We start from the raw sequence: 20,635 nt of genomic DNA, 5'->3' as shown, positions 1-20,635 counted from the left end.
CGCTGGCCCACGTCTGGCCCCGCTGCCCGCTCTATGCCTTTCCCCCCATCACGCTCCTACCTCAGGTATTAGAGCGGATCAGGGAAAGCAGATGCTCAGTGTTACTGGTTGCTCCGTTCTGGAAGAACCAGGCTTGGTTCCCAGTTCTTATGCAGCTGACGAGCACTGCCCCATGGCCAATACCAGTGAGGAGGGACCTCCTCTCTCAAGCCAGGGGCTCGATCTGGCATCCTCGCCCGGAGCTTTGGTCCCTACATGCGTGGGCCATCAACGGGTACCCTCTGATATCCCAGAGGGAGTGTTAAACACGATCATGCAGGCTAGAGCTCCCTCTACGAGACGGCTCTATTCCTCAAAATGGTCAGTGTTCTCCAGCTGGTGCACAGCACGCGGCTTTTCACCCCTGGACTGTGGAGTGACGGAGGTTCTCTCCTTCCTACAAGAGCTACTGGATGAAGGCAGAGCCCCATCCACGCTCAAAGTCTATGTGGCGGCTATAGCAGCGTTTTCCAAACCAACGCTTGGTCAGTCACTAGGAAGGAACGATCTGGTCATTCGGTTCCTTAGAGGAGCTAAGAGGTTAAATCCTCCCAGACCTCCCTCAGTCCCCATATGGGACCTTTCTACGGTCTTGGAGGCCATGAAGGGTGCCCCATTTGAGCCTATCCAGTCAGTAGATATCAAACACTTGTCTTTCAAAACGGTGTTTCTTCTGGCTCTCGCTTCAGTGAAGCGCATAGGGGACTTACAAGCGCTCTCAGTGAGCGCGACGTGTATGGAGTTTGGGCCAAATGACTCGAAAGTCATACTCAAACCAAGGCACGGGTACGTCCCTAAATCCCTCAATACACCGTTCAGGGCCCAGGTTATTTCCCTGTCTGCCCTGCCGGTCTCTAACGAGGAGAAGGACGCCAGCTTCCTTTGCCCAGTCAGGGCGCTAAGGGCTTATGTGTCCCGCACGTCTGTTTTCAGACAGACGGAGCAGCTCTTTGTTTCACTCTACGGACGTTCTAAGGGACTCGCCGTTTCGAAACAGAGCCTATCCAGATGGATAGTCGATGCTATAGCGCTGGCTTACACCTCTAAGGGCTTGCAGTGCCCATTAGGTGTCAGAGCGCACTCCACGAGAGGCGTGGCCTCGTCGTGGGCTTGGTCTAGTGGGATTGCCTTGCAAGATATCTGTATGGCGGCAGGCTGGGCCTCCCCGTCTACATTTATAAGGTTTTATAACCTAGAGGTTCCCGCTCTGCAAGCTAAGCTGCTTTCAGTCTAAAAATCGGTACTGTCTGCCCCGAGTACGTCCGGCCCAGAATACCGAAATAGTGCGAGCAACGCTCGTTTAGATCGCGCAGCTCTATGGGCAATGTGTAAGACCCACTATATTCATCAGTCCAGGCCGGGGTCGCCCTGACTGAGTAAATACCATCACTATAACTGTTCTTATAGGATGCTGCATTACAGGAATGATGCTATTCTAGCCACTCTTCCTGGGCTCTCTGTGAGTCACTTATGATCATGTACTACATGAGCCCGGGCACCTGCCCTTGGGACTTTGGTGCTGGATCATAGCATGCACAGCGTTTTACACTGTTTCCCCTAGCGTAAGATATTACGCAGTACGAGAGTACCTCTCGTAAGAGAACGTACTCGGTTACTAACGTAACCTCGGTTCTCTCTAGAGAGGAAACGAGTACTGCGTATCTTGCCGTGCCTGCGCACGCTCCGGTTCGCTCCGGTAAGCTAGCCTTTCGATGCTATATTTATAGCCCCAGGCCACGCCCGTTTCGGCGGGACGTGACGTATGGGGCGCGAAGCGCCCCCATTGGTGATGACGTCACGATAGGGCCCAATAGGCGCGCGAGCTGTCTCGCCTATGTCCGCATGCTGCCGCAACGCGTTTTACATTATTTCAAAATTAAGGATAATTTTTTGGCTTCAGTATCTCGCGGAAAAGAGATTTCCCTAGCGTAAGATATTACGCAGTACTCGTTTCCTCTCTAGAGAGAACCGAGGTTACGTTAGTAACCGAGTACGTTACTACAAATGTGTTTAACTACATCACCTGCATATATGTGTATAACAAATTACCATGCCATATACATACACAGGCATTCTTCCTCAAAATCCCTTATGGCATGAACAAAAAACGTTCTCAACACGTTATGGGTTTCCAGTTAATTTATTATGGGAAAGTTAACCAGTGTTAAAGAGCTGTTTCATAATTTGAATTCAATAACACACAGTCTGGAACTCATTATGTGGTCAGCCCACAGGCAAATGCACAAAAATAAAGGCAAAACAACACATATTTGAATATCAGTGCATTACAGAAAGTGGAAAATACTTGACACATTCTTAGACATCAATTTTCAGTAGTTGGATTGTAGTGTCTGTTTCTGTGACACTTGGTTACGCTCTCAAAGAGGTGGCGTAAACTGATACGACTTAACATCACGCTCTTCCATGTACATTTATCCCAGAAGCTCGAACCATGCAGTTCCTGTGAGAAACGTTCACGTTCAAACTATGGTTTTCTAAAAACACTGCAGAAAAAACGTCTTTGCTTATGTGAGAAAAAAAAAAAGAAAAAAAAAAAGTGGCTAATCTTTGTTTGTGACTCTCAAAACAAAACATAAAAAGGTGGCTAATCCATCTGTCTTGGAAGCTCATTTGTTCAACAAAAGTTCAGAACAGTCACTTGGCATCGAGTCCTTCCAGGGCTGAAAAGCATCTTTAAACTCCATCAGATGCCGTTTTAGAGTCATGATTCTCTCAGCTGCCTAATATGGACATTTCAGGCATCAGACCTGCTCTCGGCAGTTAGGTCAGCAGTGGCACTCCCCTTATGCGACGGACGAGGTTGGCCAATCGTTTGGCCAGCGGTGGACTCGGTTCATCCACCTGGAATGTGCGGGTCAGCAAGTTGTAAAAGGAGCCGTACCCCACCGCGACCACCGTGCAGGTGAGGCAGATGACGTTGTAGGGCATGCTGAAGTCAGGCGTGGGTAGATTTACCAGCAGGGGTTCGGTGTACACTCGAACAAAGTAGCTTGATTCTTCTTTGACTGGGACACTGGAAGTCAGAGGTGAAAATGTTACGAAGAACCAAAACAAATAAGGCACACTTATTTACTATTAACACCAAGGCCAGTTTATACTTACAAACTGCTAAACAACGGTTGGTCTTGTGTGAAGTTGGTGTTCATTGCAACCATACTTGGCACAAGGGCGCTGACCACAGAGGACCTGCAATAACATTTATGGCACATCAGTCAGATATAGGGAGTGGCAGACAAGATGAGTAACAAACTCTTACAACAATAATGACATTTTAGCATATATATTTGAATTACAAAAAAAAATGTATCTTTCAAAATACTTGATAAGCAAGAGTCTTACCCAACGTAGAAGCCGTGGTTGGGATCAGGGGTGTACTCAGTCCATTTGAGCAGGGCCCTTTCAAACTGTACCGTGACCTCTGTCATCGAGTGAGGCGGTAACTGGATCAGCATCTCCAGTAGATGAGGACGATGGCGGTCTTTAGCGGGCTGGTAGTGAATGTAACCTACAGGACAAGGAACAAAGGTCTATAAACTCTTTATGCTCCTGAGCATGAACCAGACCTTTTCTGTCCACTAAGGATGATTTAAAAAAAGAAAAGAAAAAAAGGATAGCTTCTAATAGCTTTAAACTTTATTATAGTGCCTTTACATTTTTTTTACTTCCTCATTTTAAAGAATGTTGAAACTACATTTCCCTACATTTCCCTACTCAGACGATCCCTATCAAAAGCTACCCTCGATGCGCTGAGTTGCGCTTTGGGAAAACATCTTTGTTGTGAATCTGGAAAGGTCATCATCTCGATTGTCACATCAATTGCATTGAATTGATGGCTGTATTTCTGACCCTGAAGTACTTCCTCCAACAGTTAAGGGGCTACCATGTCCTAGTGCGGGTGGACAACACTTCGGTAGTCACCTACATAAATCGTCAAGGCATTCGCGCCGTCTGAACAGGTTCTGCTTTGGACTCAGGACAAGTTCCTGTCCCTCAGGGCGATTTACATTCCTGGGCATTTGAATGTGGGAGCAGTCTTTCTGTAAGGCTGTGACACACAGGGAATGGAAATGCCACCCCGAAGTAGTCAAACAGATTTGGGAAAGATTTTACGAAGTAGAAGAGAACCTCTTCGCTCTGCTCCCGGTAGTCATGGCCATGGTCCGTCAACAAGTTTTTACTTGTTTCACTTTTACATAGGTGCATTGTCGAGAATGACAGTAATGTAGCGCGATTTGCTAAGGCAGAAAAACTCAGCACGCAATCTGTCATATGCACGCTGCTTGTGTGGATGCAGTCAGTTTTCACTGCAAAAGATGAGGACATTTAATTGGATGTCAAGTATTTACAGCATTTTGCCAGTTAGAAATACATGCTCAGTTTTGATATTTTTAAGGTAGGGTAGAATTAAATGAACGGCAAGACTCAGCATTTTGTACGCGTATCTCCTTCTGTCACCTCACGTAGCCCAGTCTGGGAACCACTGCTCTAGCCTATGAGGCGCGTGGTCAAGCTTTGCCTTTAGGGTCAGGGCTTATTCCACCAGGGGGGTTGAATCCTCCAGGCCTTTGGTAAGAGGCGCCGCCTTGCAACAAGTATGTGATGCGGCAGGCTGGTCCTCTCCGCACACATTTTTCAGATTTTATAGTGTGGATGCTCATGTTACTACGGGCACACGTGCCCTTGAGGCGACAACCCAAGCTCATGTCTAGTGTTTGTGCGCACACACTACACAACCTTGAGGGGTCCAGACACTTCCAGTGTGGTAGCGTTGGTATTCTCGTTCCCATAGCGCTAACTCAGCGCAGCATTGAGAGTAGCTTTTGATAGGAAACATCTCGGGTTACTTGACTGTAATCCTGTTCCCTAAAAAAGCAGTCACTTCAGACAAAGTGACCTGAAAGCGCACCTGTTTTACGTCTATTTATACCTCACGAGCGCGCATTTCAATGACGTCAGAGGTTATTTAAAGTTCTTGCCGTGTTTGCCACAAATACTTCACAACCGGTCAAACAAAGATGTTTTCCCATAGCGCTAACTCGCTAATGCGCTAACTAATAAGAGCAGCATCTCGTTCCCGCTTTTTCAGGGAACAGGGTTACAGTCACGAGACGTTTTAACTTCCCCACTACAATACATTTATAAATCTAAGAATACAAGAAGTATATATAAGTTTATAAGTATATATGCCAATATACTGTATGTTTTTGAAAAACATTTTTTATCTATGCATTTATATATATCAAAAACACAGTAAAGACAGTAATACCGTGAAATTATATATATATATATATATATATGCTCTCTAAATTTATATTATAGTACATTTAAAGATGATTCAAGTGCCCATAATTGAAGAACTGCCCTAAAACTAGCAATACATTTATACAAACCATACATAAAGTTTGCAGTCCAACATAATTGTTGAATAAACTCACTGGGTTTGTTATCACGGGACTTGCTGGTGACTGTCAGGGTGTGAATGTACAGCTGCAGATACCAGGGCACTGAATCCATCAGCAGTACAGGAAAAGCCCGATATGGGTGGTTATTATAGATGACTGTGTGAATTTCCCCTGTCTGCAGTCCAAAACCAGCCACGTACCGCTCTGCATGAAGCAGAGGACGCAGCATATCACCTAAAACACAACCAGAGATTTAAAGAATCACATTTAAAAATGAGTATGTTCCAAAGTACATTAGATTGTTACCATGTAACAATAATGTAAATAGTTTCAGTTATTTTTACCTTTTATATTTTTATACAATAATAATGCTGAAACCATCATAGTTTTACAATGGCTATCATAGGGCAATCAGGATAAAGTCCATCAGAAGAACACCATCAATTAAACTCATTCATACCGCTGTCCCCTTTCCAGCGCAGTAGGAGATTGAGTGACCGTAACTGGCCAAACGTCTCAGCTCTGGTCAGGTCATATACTGAATATGTCCTGCGATCCCCCAGCACTATAGCTTTGCTGAGCAGAGGAGTGGCAGGACTCAACTCAAACAGCTCCCCCTGTTGGACAAACAGCATAACGCTCAAATGACAAATCATCACAAAGCAGATAGAAAGTATTCACTGTCTTTGTTTCACCTCAGGGTTGTCTGTGATGTCCACATAGACTTTACTAGAAGCAGCAAGAGGACATGCCTCTGTCAGTGTTCGAGAAAACATCTTAAACAGGGACCACTCTGTCGAAAGATGATAGTGCATAGTAATGAATATGCAGGCGGACTGTGCATAGTATTTGCTTCAGGTGTGTAACTGCAAAAATAATGTATGAGGTGCACCAAAGCTTATACAAAGTCTAGACACTTATATTTAGATTTCCTCTTATTTTTTCATTCATGAGATTTAGGCAATATTGCAAACCTGTGAAACTCATGTAAACACAACACTTCAATCAAATTAAGGCGATTAAGCTTATAATAGTTGCAACCATAATCATTGTAAAACATGACATCTGCTGATTTGAATCGCAATATTCAGACATGTAACACTTTAATCGCACTTATTCCACAATGACCAAAGTGCACAAGCATTTTTTGGGGCTGGTGAAGAAACGGAGTTCATGTTGACAACGTTGTGCAACACGAATATAATGCAGTATATTGATGGTCGAAAACATTGAAATGGAGACATTTTAGCAAAGAATCAACAAACAAATCCATGTGCGCTGGAAGAGCTTGGCCAGTAACACATCTACTGTGTGTGCTGTGCATTGGGGTATGTGAATAATGGTGGCAAAAACAATCACATTTCTTAGAGAATAATCAGAATAATGAAAATCGTATGTAAACAGGAGTGAAAGGTTTTGCTTGTGACATGTAAACATCTTACTGCGATTAACTCCTTTTTACACACTTCTGCTTAAACAACCAACGAATGGCTTCCGTATAGTGGCCGCACTAAAACTGGAAAGGAGATATTCTTCTAACATCAAACATTAATTTACTACTCACCCTTTTTTCCTTGGCCTGAAGTGAAGAGATCAAACACAACATTGAGAGTCTGTCTCAGCTCCCATGCTTTATTTGTGCAATGTTCATCCTAAAAGAGAACATCTTGAGGGTCATCGGGATGCAAGGAATTTTCCAGACAATGTACAGTCTGTGCCAGAACATAATTTCTGTATTTTTAAAGAGAGCTTTGAAAAGACCCTTACCTGACAGACAGGTCTGATGTGAACAGCCTGAGAGTGGAAACTGCTGTGAAACAGCTTCTCTGACTTCATAAGAACAGCCAGACCTGCCTGCAGAAAAGAAAAAGGCATAAATCAATGCATTTAATGCCTTCTTTTAAATGACCAATTATTAAAATCACAGGCGATGATCTGAACCTTAGAACCACAAGGGAGAAGTTTCTTCCAGGGTGTCAGATTCTCAGTGCACACGATTTCACGAGGTAATGTGGCATATCGTAGAAAACGGTGATCTGTAGCTGTTGAGAGAGAAAAATATCAACATCAAGTACATAAATGTTCATTTGTTGATTTAAATATATAGTGTGAGCTTTCAGGGTGAATTTAAATAAAGATAAATCTCCTACTGATGTGACATTGACTGAAACCTAAAGGTTCCACAATTAAAGTCGCAAAGTAACGTATTTTCTTCCGTATTGTGACGTACAAAGTAAAAATGAATTATTGGGAAAAAATTATGGCAGGGACTTGGATCTGTCCATCTGTTGTTGATTCGATGGAGACAGATATCCACATAATAAGATCAATAACATGCATTTAAAAATTATTTCATGCCAAACAAGTGCACGTCAGAATGAATGACCTCCAGTTGCTTCATCACTGCAAAGTGCAAACTGCCTCTATAATGAACTCAAAAGGCTGTACCATTCCCCAGACCCAGCGGTTTAAAAGAAGCGCTGGGCTGTACTGTGTTGGTCAGGTCAATGAAGTTCAGAGATGCACAGAAGATTCCAGAGAGGACGTTGGTAAGCTCCTTCCAGTTTCCATCCACACTGAGAATTCAACAAAAGTCAGTGGACTGTTAATCCATTTTGGGGTTACATTCTATTCTGTTCAAATTGCAGAATAAATATAATATGCTTATGAATCAGGGATACATTAAAATGATTTTCACAACTGATTAATGCACATATAACTACTCACTCGCTGACTGTGTGATGGAACCAGACCCACAGCTCTGCTCCAGGTGGAGAGGGGATGAAGGGCTGCCCCCACTGCATGGTCCTCCAGAAGCCCTGCGTGAAGGAGATGTGCAGCTCTCGCACTGAAAACTTGGACAGCACTTGGCCGAGGGATTTGGGGAACAGCCGGTAGTGAGAAACTGTAGGCAAAAAAAAGACAAATCATTAAAAAAAGAAATGTTAAAAAGCCCCTATTATGCTTTTTCAGATATTACCTTTCATATAATGGGTGATGTGAAATGTAAAAGATCTGCAAAGATCAAAGTGCACGATAAATGGAGTTATTGTCTCCTAAAAGAACGATCATGATCAGAACGGCCTGAAATTGTCAGTCGTCAGTAACTGCAGTCTTACTTCCTGCATGAACCTACGTAGGTTTGAAACAAATTTGCATAATATCAGCCTATGGTCTTCATTGGCTGCCCGCGAACAACGTCTACTTTGACCCTCAAACACTGTAGTTGCGAAAGCCCATCCACTTTGCATGAACTTCCAAAGGATGAGAACTCAAAGGCTCAAATTGATACGATTAAAAAGGAAACCATCATTACTGTTCATATCACTGTGCATGCAGTGTTGCTTAAAAGGCATCCCACAATGCACCTTATTAAAATGGTTGAGAGAAGCTCCAAGTGTGCAGAGTTGTGGGTGTTGCTTTAAAATTTAATGAGATCATTTTGATTTGTTGTTTAACATTTTGGGGTCTCAACTTAATTCCAATCCCTCCATTTGTGCTAGTTTATAGTTTTGATGACTTTACGATTATTTCAAAATGTGGAAGAGTAACAGTAAGAGCAAAAAAATTTGTGTCCATTTGACTGCTACTGTACAAAGTAGCATTTAAAGGACAATATACCTCTGGGTAAATTTCAAAGTTTAAGACGCATATGAATTTAATATCAGACCTTTTTTAGGGTAATTTGTTATGCGAGTATTTCTGGTGCTCTGAGACTCTCTATTGTTGTCTACATTTCTCTATTTTTATGTAGTTATTTATTTTATAAATATGGACTGGTATAATCTCACTGAATATTTGGTCCTCATTGTCTAATGATGCAATTTTGAAAGAATAACAGATGCCTCTAACATGTCTTATAGAGTGGATAAAATGATTCACCTTTTTACTTGATTACCTGATTATGTGGTTAATTTAAATACGGTAAAGATATGTAAAGATATGTATTGGATTTGTGATTTCATACACTCACATTAAGAGTAAGATTATAACGTGTTTTGAAGTTAATATGTATATGATTATATGTATATATGGTGGATACACGGACATGGTATAATAGTTGATATGACCATTCTTTGATGGATGTTAGTTTTACACGGACAATGTGCAATAACCCATATACGTGTTTATTTGAGTATATTTAGATGTTGATATATTGATATGTACTGTATATTTATTCTTTGTATGTATTTTTACTTGATGAGTGTTTTGTGTATACATGGGCATGGTGCAATATTGGATGTGAATGTATTTATAAAAATGAATCTGGTAATTTTGTGGTGTAATCACATGACACACAGAGACTAGAAAAGGGCAACTGTATTGTACTTCCTGTTAGTCTGAGGAAGGGCCGCAAAAAGGCCCGAAACGTTATACGCTAATAAATTGTCTAAATGGGAGCTCTTCGGTGTGCGGATCTTTACTTTGTTACTTGCATTAAGACGCATATGTGATCACGACTCAGATTGAGATACAATTGCTAAAAAATTTGAACGAGTTGGTGTGACAATTTTGAACAAAATCAAGCCAAAACAACATTTAAAGAGTTTGAAACAGCTTGCCAAAGCAAACTTTCTGGAAAAGTTAGCTCCGAATTGTAAACACCTTTAACCTGCCATTGGTCCTTGGTGATTTAATAGGTAGGTGTGGCTCTAAGGCTTTTTTTCATCAGAATATTATCCCATGCCAGTACATTATGCATCTGCACAATTATAATACTACCACTTTCAAATAATTGGTTTAGAAATGGTAACTGGATCTATCAGGAAGGAGGATTGACAACAAAGACTACTAGTAAAAGAGGCTTTGGGGAAATTTAATTTAAAGTAGTCATGAAACAGAATTTTTTTCCCTATTGTGATGTACATCTGAGTGAAACGGCTAAGTTACTTGAACAAGAAAAAATGTAGGGTGGGACTTGATTTTTTCCTTCAAGAAATTGTTAGGATCATTGTGGTTTGCTATGCTGTGACATTACACACTGAGAGGTCTCATTTTTGTTTATGTTGTACAAAAAGCACATCTCAGAGTCTGTAATTTGGAGTATCTGTTGTTGTGTCAAACACCTGCTGCCAGTGAACACGTCATCAGAGAAGAGAAGTCGTTGCAAGAGCAAGGGGAAGTTATTTTGATAAAAGGTTATGAGGCACATGAACATTAGTGATGTGCAGAGATAAATAATTTATAATAAATACTGTAATATTCCATATTATTCCAAGAAAATAAGATTTGTCCTGGTTCCTTGTTCCTGGTTTGAATGAAGAACTAGATTTGACTTCATTTTCTTAAAAAAAAAGAAAAAAAAAAGTATTTTATTTATATATTCCATGTGTGTGTATTTGTCCGTGTGTGTGTAATATGCTAGCATGCTTTGTGATGCACAAAGACAAATTCTTTAGGTGATGGGTCTATTTTCTACAGCGATGATAACTCACCTTTCTGTCCCTCTTGCAGGAAGTCAGTATCCCATAGTGTGCGGAACTGGAAGCTGGCATAAATGTCCCCGGAGTGCAGGGGCCGGATGACCAGCTCCTCCTCAAACTGATCTTTCGCCGGTGCTAGTCTAAAAGATTCGCTGCCTTTCGTGCCATCACTTCTGTCCAGCTCAACATCAGTCGACTGCCATTGCCGTTCATTCATTTTCTCTCCAGCGATGCTTTCATCGGCATTCACTTCTCGCAGAGCGTCTGATACGCTTTGTTTTTCTCCTGTGTTGTCGTTTGATTTTTCAAGCGTGTCACAGCTACTGGGGTGAGCTAAACTAGAAACAATCAAAATAATTACTAGAGACAAACCGCACCTGTGCGCTGCCATTTCTGCTAAGGTTTCTCTCGCGGCAACACTTCCTGGATGTGGTTGACAGAATTGACCAATCAGCGAAGGGTATGTTGAAATTTGACCAATGGGAGAGAGGAATCCAGAATTTGACCAACAGGAGAAGAGATTCTTCTGTTATGGTAAATTCCACGCAACAGTGCACAAGATTATAATTAATTGTAAATAAATATCAGTATTATTCTAAATATCAGTATTTATGTGAAGGAAGAAATGCTAGATTAACTTTATCGCTATTCAGAAACCCACTATAAGCTCATTAATTACTGGACTGTTGAACTTTAATTATATTACAGGGGGTTCTGATGTTATGAATAATATAGCCTAGCTATTAATAATATCGCAAGTAATGATGAATAATTATTTGAAGAAAGTTGCTAAGACTACATCAAGTGCATTAGTTAATTTCAATGTAACTACACGTCTCTGCCTGCGGTGTCGCTCTTGGATGCTCAAGATCCAGTCAGTGAATCTTTGATTTCCTTTGGTTTAAAATACTCGTTCAGTGGCCCTTACTGCACCGGTAACGTTACCTTGTGACAATTGAGTGTCATATTGTGTTAATATAAATCATTTATTTGATGTTATGAATAATAATGTAGGTAGATATCAATACTAATTTATCAAATGAGACCTTAATTCCTAGAAGAACGATGCTTAGTTAAATTCACTGTAACTACGACTCTGTCTGCATTGTTGCTCTTTGAATGCTGTTTCAAGAAAGATCCAGTGATTCAAATCCTTTCAATTCGTTTGCCTTAAAAGATTAATTCAGAGTAGAGTTTATTTCTGTAGAGTTAAGGGCTGCATCAAAAATTGAATACTTCACTACAGTAGGCTAGGCGAAAAACAATATGTGACAAAAGAGGAATGCCCGAATTCACAGTTCTTATAAAAGAGCAGGCAGAAATTACCCGGATGACCTACTTCTTCTGCCGAGATTCTGAAGTGAAGTGTGCATTGGATTGACACTTTACTATCCCATGAGTCCACGGGAGAGGATTTGTGAATGGCAGTGAAGCTTCGTAACTGATGCTGGGAGGTCACATGAAAATGACAACATGGCGAATGTAGTACATCTGGATTACATTCATACTACACACACTCATACTAGAACATACTTTTTTAGCAGCCGTGAATAAATTAATTATTCAAAATAAGTACCTACTCAATAGAGTATGTGATTTCGGACACAGGCAAGGCTCGTTCACACCAAGGTTGATAATAGGTGCAGGGATGACATATTTTTGTAGGCCAACCCGGAAGTAAGCATCACCCTGTTCCCTCAACAAAAACCCAACAGGTTTTTTCCATTGGCTTTGGACTACTGCAGAAAATAAGGTCTGTCTAATAAAAGCTTATACTTTCACACAGTCTTTTTTTTTTCATTGTGATAATCTTCACAAATGAACAATGAACAAAAAAAATAACACAAATGAACTTTTATGAATTTTGAAGTGTGAATACAATCTTCAGAAGTCAAAAGCTAAACGTAGGCTATAAACGAATTACACCACGGTCGCATGGCTTCAACGTCGTCACCATCACTAATCTTTCGTCAAGTCTATGTTTAAAAACATTTTCTCTGAAAGTTTGAGTTATAATAGTTTGCAAGAGCGAGATTAGAAACACAACGAGGCTGTGGAAGCAGTGAGGAGATGAGTTAACCTTGTTCAGCTGATGATGTTCAGTGTCCCATACAGACTCTGTAGTCCTATTTAGTCACTTTTACAAGACAAGTAAAACCTTAGACATGTGCTAATTTAAGAGTAAGCGTGGAGAATTATTTTTAATTGACTCACAAGAGGGTATTACTGATGGAATTAAGAGGGTATTCCTGTGCGCTTACCCTTAAATGACCAAATGTCTAAGATCCTTTAATTTGTTCATGAATAAGATTCAGTCCAGTTTCATTCAATAAGTTTACGAACAAAATCCAATCCAATCCAATCCAAATGTTGCTTAGCCTCAAAACACTCAGCGAAGGGGTTAAGGTACGTTCACGCCACGTTGAAATTATGGTAATTTCGAGATTTCAACTTGTAAAAAGTGTTCACGTCCTCCTCGTAGAGCTCGTTATTACAGCTTGTAAGATGGGAATTTTCGGAGAGCTCCTACTTGTACCACATGACCGCTGCAGATTCATTTAGGCATTGATGGTGTCACATATAAACTCATAATTCCCAGTCTGAGGACGTGAACAGCTCCGAATAAAACGTCATATGTTGTCATATCGAGTCTATGGTAATTACGACATGGCGTGAATGCAGCATTATTAAAGGGTAAGTTCACCCAAAAATGAAAATTATGTCATTAATTACTCACTTTAACATCGTTCCAACCCCGTAAGACTTTCGTTTATCTTCGAAACACAAATTCAGATCTTTCTGATGAAATCTGAGAGCTTTCAGCAACAGCTACGCTATGACAGACACTTTCACGCTTCAAAAAGTTTATAAAGAGATCGTAAAACTAATTAATTGAGCGGTTTAGTCCAAATTTTCTGAAGAGACAATATCGCTTTATATGATGGACAGATTGAATTTAGGCATTTATTCTATAAACATTGATCAGCGAACATAAGCAGAAAGCTTACCCTCACACGCATGAGAATGAACCTCACTGGTTCTTGCTGAAGCTCAAACGTGCTGCGTATTACGAGAATTAACCTCATTGGTTCTTGCTGAAGCTCAAACGTGCTGCGTATTACGAGAATGAACCTCATTGGTTCTTGCAGAAGCTCAAACGTGCTGTGTAACAAGAGAATGAACCTCATTGGTTCTTGCAGAAGCTCAAACGTGCTACGTAACACGAGAATGAACCTCATTGGTTCTTACAGAATCTCAAACGTGCTGCGTAACAAGAGAATTAACCTCATTGGTTCTTGCAGAAGCTCAAACGTGCTGCGTAACATGAGAATGAACCTCATTGGTTCTTGCAGAAGCTCAAACGTGCTGCGTAACAAGAGAATGAACCTCATTGGTTCTTACAGAAGCTCAAACGTGCTGCGTAACAAGAGAATGAACCTCATTGATTCTTGCAGAAGCTCAAACGTGCTATGTAACACGAGAATGAACCTCATTGGTTCTTACAGAAGCTCAAACGTGCTGCGTAACAAGAGAATGAACCTCATTGGTTCTTACAGAAGCTCAAACGTGCTGCGTAACAAGAGAATGAACCTCATTGATTCTTGCAGAAGCTCAAACGTGCTATGTAACACGAGAATGAACCTCATTGGTTCTTACAGAATCTCAAACGTGCTGCGTAACAAGAGAATTAACCTCATTGGTTCTTGCAGAAGCTCAAACGTGATGCGTAACAAGAGAATGAACCTCATTGGTTCTTACAGAAGCTCAAACGTGCTGCGTAACAAGAGAATGAACCTCATTGATTCTTGCAGAAGCTCAAACGTGCTATGTAACACGAGAATTAACCTCATTGGTTCTTGCAGAAGCTCAAACGTGCTGCGTAACAAGAGAATGAACCTCATTGGTTCTTACAGAAGCTCAAACGTGCTGCGTAACAAGAGAATGAACCTCATTGATTCTTGCAGAAGCTCAAACGTGCTATGTAACACGAGAATGAACCTCATTGGTTCTTACAGAAACTCAAACGTGCTGCGTAACACGAGAATGAACCTCATTGGTTCTTGCAGAAGCACAAACGAGCAACATAACTCGAGAATGAACCTCATTGGTTTTTAAGCTCAAACATGCTTGAGCTTCCGCTTACCACAACTGATGTGTGAGTTGATTAATGTTTATATGTGAATAAAAGCCTAGATTCAACCTGTTCAGCGTATTAGCTGTCTATGTAGGAAATCTTTCAGATTTCATCAAAAAGATCTTAATTTGTGTTCCGAAGATGAACGAAAGTCTTACCGGTTTAGAACGACATGAGGGTGTGTAATTAATGACATAATTTTCATTTTTGGGTGAACTATCCCTTTGATGACCCTTCACATGAATCATCCCATTTTCTCATACTATAGTGTGTTTTAAAGTCGTCATGAAACAGACTTAGTCTTAGCAATAGTCTTTTAGTGCATGTATACGAGTGATACTTTTTGAACAAGAAAAAAAATTAAATTGAGATTTTGATTTTGTCCTTTGGGAATTGATTTGATCGTTGTGAGTGACAGGTTGTCCCGCCCTCTTCATCAGAGAAGAGATGTCACTGCATGATAGGGGGTAAGTTAAAGACACATGCATTAAAATAATAATAAATGTGCACGGATAAATCATTTATAATAAATAATGCAATGTTCCTTAAAAAATAAAACAAGATTTAGCCTATCAATTTTGATTTCAAGGGGACATTAAAAGAGTCGTTCCGTTCAAAAACACCGATTCGTTCCGAACGAAACACTAGGCTACTAAGGTCTACTGTTTATAAAAAGCCCAAATGAATGAATTCATTTATGAAAGCACTGTAAAAACGTCATGCGCTAGCATCCTGTGATTCAGAACGGATGCTCGCTTGTCAGTGGGTCATTGTGGAGTGGATAAAGGTGGCATCTGCGCGCGCGCGTGCACACACAAATACCCCAGCCCTTATGACAGACACACTCGGTCTCCCTCCCTAATGCACACACACACAGTGACTGTAAAGGGTTCCAATTCAGCATGCCTGCTGCTGGATGCTCTTAGACCGAGACACACTCGCCTCACCGTCTGGTTTGACTGCCTCAGAAAGGGATTTCAATATTTTATTTCTAGCTCCTCATGGCTTCATCGGACGGAATAGACAAATGTCTTCTGCACAGAGGCAGATCTCAAAGTGACCCGAACATCCTCAGCGAGTCTGGCATTGATCTCTCGCACAGCGCAGGTAAGATGATGCATTTATTGTCTGGAGATGCCATTAGAATAAGCTTTTCATTTCCACGCGCGATGGAGGTGAAAGTGGTTCCATAATCTGCGCTAATAGCCAGCCCCCACTTTCATTTGAATGTTGTTTGCTGCACGATTGAGATCAATCAAATTACGCCGCATGTGATGCTCTTGCCTGTATCCCGTTGAAATGCATCTGGGTACCATAGTAATATTTCCCCACGGACCTGTGTTATAGTTGCTATAACGAGACGTTGAGAGAAAGAGAGACAAAACAGCATAGCAGACAGATATTATGTACCCAACTGTGGCTTATGCTACAATTCAAAATGAGCAGACAAAAAGATTTAGATCCTTTTTTTTTTCATTGTGGGAGGATCCGCGTTGTCTTTTGTCTCGTGCACATCCTTCCGTGTGCAATCTCTGTTAGCATTTAATACAGGTTTGCTATGGAAGACCTGATGAAATGAGATGCATTTTTTTGCTGCTTTGGCAACATTGCCAACAGTGTCTACCTTGGTTCCGCACTGAGACTGCGCATTCATGCATTCAACAGAGCAGGTCAATGGTGTCTCCAGAAGAAACTGATGTAGTCCCAGCCGTGATGTTTCTTGATGCTGTACAAAAAGCACATCTCATAGAGTCTGTGATTTGGAGGATTTTAGTGTGGTCTGAAATAGCTTGTGTCTATTCATTGTCATCATTGAATGGGTGAATGTCTGGGTCATATTACACCCTAAATACAAGAAATTGTAAAGAAATACAAGACTGTACTATAATAAGAAACTAGAAATAGAAGCTAAGTAAAATTAAGCCCGAAGTTTTTGTGCATTGACATTATTTTTATGACAGTTAACCACATTTCTGTTCCCAATTCTCATTACTGTGATGTACAACATAATAATACAGTATTGAAAAATGTATGTATGCAACAGTAAGCAGTAATTGTTCTTTTGCTTTAATTCTGCTGAATATTTAATATATTATTTATTATATTTATCTCTATAGCAGGGACGATTCTAGGATTTCAATATTGGGAGTGCGCAGCCTCTAATGAGGGTATGATTAAAAATTGTGTTTTTTTGTTTTGTTTGTTTTTTTGTATATTAGGGTAGGCAGGAACAATACATTCAATTAAGTTCTACCTAAACCCCTGAATATTGATTTAATTTTCATTTTAATTTTAACTAACCAGATCATATTACTGTAATTGTCTAGATTAGCAATGTTTAATCTGCCCTATTTTAAACCATGCCTTTTTAGTTGTCTAATAAAACAATAATAATAACAGCACATGATTCTATCAATTTGCTACTTCTATAATTCAAATTGACATCAAAAACCACAATTTCTTGACTCTAAGGGTACATTCACAACGATGTACTAAAAAGTAAAACGGAAAGGTATTTCCATTGCGTTTTCGCATACAGACGACAACGTTGTCAAAACGATCCCCGTTCACAAGGATCTGCGAAAACGAGTAGAAACGCTGTATTATTGATGCCAGGCCAGCAGTTAGCGATGTGACTTTGTAAAGAAACACTACCCTACACGCCTGTAGACTGAAGACGTAATACGCATGTGCATGATGTCATCGCTTTCACACTTCGCTTTTTGTAGTTCGAGACGATACGAGTATCGTTTTCAAAAAATTCCACTTTGAAACCCGTTTTCAAAAGTTTGCGTTTTCAGGCCGCCTAAACGTAGTTGTTGTGTTAATGAACAAGCAGAATGCATGTTTTAATTGAAAACATTGTAAACAGCCCCTAAGGTTAATAAATGTGTCACAATCAACTGCCGGGTCATTATTTAGTAGAACGAAATAATTGCATGATGTTTCTCTGTCTCTGTCATTCTCTCTGATAAGCAGTTTAAAATAGTGCGTTGATCTGCTGTCTGTCACTGCACTGAAAAAAAATATTTCCATGATTTGTTGTCATGTTGTTCAGATAACATAATATTTGAGTTTCTGTTGAATAAACTAATCTTGTGTTTTGTATTAAAGGTAGGGTAGGTAATTTCAGAGAGGCTAGCAATAGCAAGCTAGCTTTAAAAGATCCCACCCTTTCTTCAGAGCGTCTCCAAAGCCACACTTCCTTCAAAACTCATGAACGAGTACAGCATAGTCGTTGTTTTGGTTCAGGAGGAACTGTAAAAGGTGGCTGCTGTTTGTTTGCGGCGCTTGGTGACTATTTGTCTACAACTCTGCACTCTCATGAAACACGCCTGATGACGTGTGATGTTTGCACGAGCAGGTGCGCGGAGGTATGCAAACACATGGGTTGACAGGCAGGTAGAGCATCCTATCATTGCATTGTAATAAAAAGTGTTTATGAAAAACATTGCCCAACCTTAGGGCTGTCCAGGGAAGGAATTTCCCTTGCGGTAATTTTGAGTGGCTCTATATTATCGCCATTTATTTGGATTTATTTATATTTATTTGTTGCTATATAAATAAGTGTTACGATGTGGTCCGCATGCACGAAAACATTTTCAGTAACCAATGTAACCGAAACTAAACAGCGTCCCTGCGCATTGAAAGGCTGTCACTGAAACGCAGTTACATTGTTACGGCAACAGACTGTCTTTGAGTGAGTCATTAAACCGTTCATTCAACGAACACGTTCAAAAACGCTGATTCATTAAAAGATAGATGTAATGAAACAAGGTGTTAATTATTTTTCACTTTGAGCTCCACTTTTCAAGGCTTAGCTGTCCAGCAATGCATCGCATGGGTAACGCTGAAGCTGATGCTTCACTTAATAGAGACCAATGGCACTGATTCAAAGCGTGACTCGCTGATTTTTTTCCCCGCGGCTTCCTCGCGCTGTGGAATGCTAACCAGCGCTGACGCTGACGCCATTCATGGTAAATACCCTTAAACTTTAAAAGGGTGATACGACAAATATTTCGCTTTCCTTGGACACGGCAACCTTTTCACGAATATATATGACTTGACCTCAAAGACAGACGCAGGTAATCGCATGTCTGTTTAGGCTTAAGTGCAAATCCACGAAGCCTCTGTACAAACCACCATGATAAACAGTCTTGTTATCATTATTAACTTATTTAACATTCAATACACATTCACGAAGTTCAAAACAAGAAGCCAATAGCCTTATGAAAAAAGAAAACGTGCGAATATCGCGGTTGTCAGTAGCGTGGTACTACAATATTGCGGTTATCGCGACAGCCCTACCTACCCTTCCTTTAACTCAAATTTTTATGAACTAAACATGTTAAGGCAACCCGTTTAGGCTACTTACTTTTTAAGTTTAACCAACCAATCATTTTTGCACTGTGATTTGTATCTTTAATAGTTTAATGATTTAATGTCTTTTAAGCTGGACAATAACTTTATTCTAGAGCTGCTGTAAAGCCAAAACAATCTGTTACTTTAATTTCCTATTATCACTGTAAAGCTGCTTCGAACCAATTTATATTGTTAAAAGCGCTATATAAATTAAGGTGACTTGACTTGACTTTAATAATTTCTGTGCATGATGTTAATCTAATGCCACATCCACAATAACACGTTTTAATGCGTTTGAAGTTATTACTTATTTAAAATAAGTACCTACTCTCTGAGATTCCAATTCATATAAATTTGAAAGGGGACTGAGGCTTTTTAAAGGGGAATAAGGATTACAAAACTATTTTTGTATGTGTATATATATATATAAAACGTCAGGCATCCATGATGCCAAGAGTCTTTTTAGACTGGAAATAATGCACAATGACCAATCAATCCTGTTCTGTCTTGGGAAAGATTAAGAGAAAATGGCAGTTGATCTTTTTCAATCTGAACTTAAAATCTATTGTGAGGAAGATAACTTCTTTGAATCCCCCACAGTGTCACCTTTAGGTTTATTGGATTTTTCTGTATGGACCACTGTTTCATCATGGCTGTGCTACCAATCAATAAGATCAAGAGTCAAGTTAACCGTACTCTTTTTAGTGATGAAAAAATCTGATGTAACATTACATATGCAGGTACTTCCACTCTGCCAGTGTGGGAGCAGCGCATTTTTACAAGAGACTGTTCACTGTTGAGTGCAGGTATTTTTAGGCCTTTAAATACAGAGGAGATGCACTTCTAGATTAATATTGCTCAGATGCTCAGCAGTTATATAGACAAAGGGTTGCTTTGAGTGACACTTTAATGTTTATCTTAAAAATAATGCATTTAATGAATTATGTTTGCATTAAAATGTCTGTATTACAGGAGCACAGGGAAGACTGATGGTGCTAAGAAAGATATGCGAGCTGTATGAGAGCGAGATTGAAATAGAGAGAGAGGGAGTAATCGAGTGAGTCTGGCATGCTTTACTAGTGCTTTTCTGGTACTCATAGAGTAGCTCCGGTGGTTGGTACTGTGGGTGATGCATCATTCTGTTCCTGAGCTAAACATTCATTTATTAAATGCCTGAACGATATGTGACCATTCTCTCGAGTGCACATCATGAAGACTGCTGCATCACGATTTAACAATGTGGATGTTCACAC

At 40.3% G+C, this 20,635-nt stretch overlaps 2 protein-coding genes across 2 annotated transcripts in view; one reads left to right on the top strand and one right to left on the bottom strand.

Annotated features, from left to right (window-relative positions):
• Positions 1–2,160: 2,160 nt before the first annotated feature.
• pigt (phosphatidylinositol glycan anchor biosynthesis, class T) lies at positions 2,161–11,320 on the bottom strand. Its single transcript, XM_082145128.1, has 12 exons — positions 10,898–11,320; positions 8,190–8,367; positions 7,911–8,038; positions 7,404–7,504; positions 7,230–7,316; positions 7,027–7,114; positions 6,158–6,255; positions 5,923–6,079; positions 5,496–5,696; positions 3,400–3,565; positions 3,163–3,246; positions 2,161–3,073 (listed from the first exon to the last, which is right to left on the bottom strand). Exons 1-12 carry the CDS (start codon positions 11,274–11,276, stop codon positions 2,821–2,823), a joined length of 1,920 nt encoding a protein of 639 aa, XP_082001254.1. The 5' UTR covers positions 11,277–11,320; the 3' UTR covers positions 2,161–2,820.
• A 4,384-nt stretch (positions 11,321–15,704) lies between these two features.
• The window catches only part of phactr3a (phosphatase and actin regulator 3a), a 34,779-nt gene continuing 29,848 nt past the window's right edge, over positions 15,705–20,635 (top strand). The window contains exon 1 of the mRNA XM_082144411.1: positions 15,705–16,127. Coding sequence (XP_082000537.1) covers positions 16,022–16,127 — 106 coding nt within the window. The 5' untranslated portion in view covers positions 15,705–16,021. The remainder of the gene's footprint in view (positions 16,128–20,635) is intronic.

Source organism: Leuciscus leuciscus (assembly GCF_965113295.1).
Source record: "Leuciscus leuciscus genome assembly, chromosome: 18".
NCBI classification, from domain to species: domain Eukaryota; kingdom Metazoa; phylum Chordata; class Actinopteri; order Cypriniformes; family Leuciscidae; genus Leuciscus; species Leuciscus leuciscus.
This window is presented reverse-complemented; position numbering and strand designations above follow the sequence as displayed.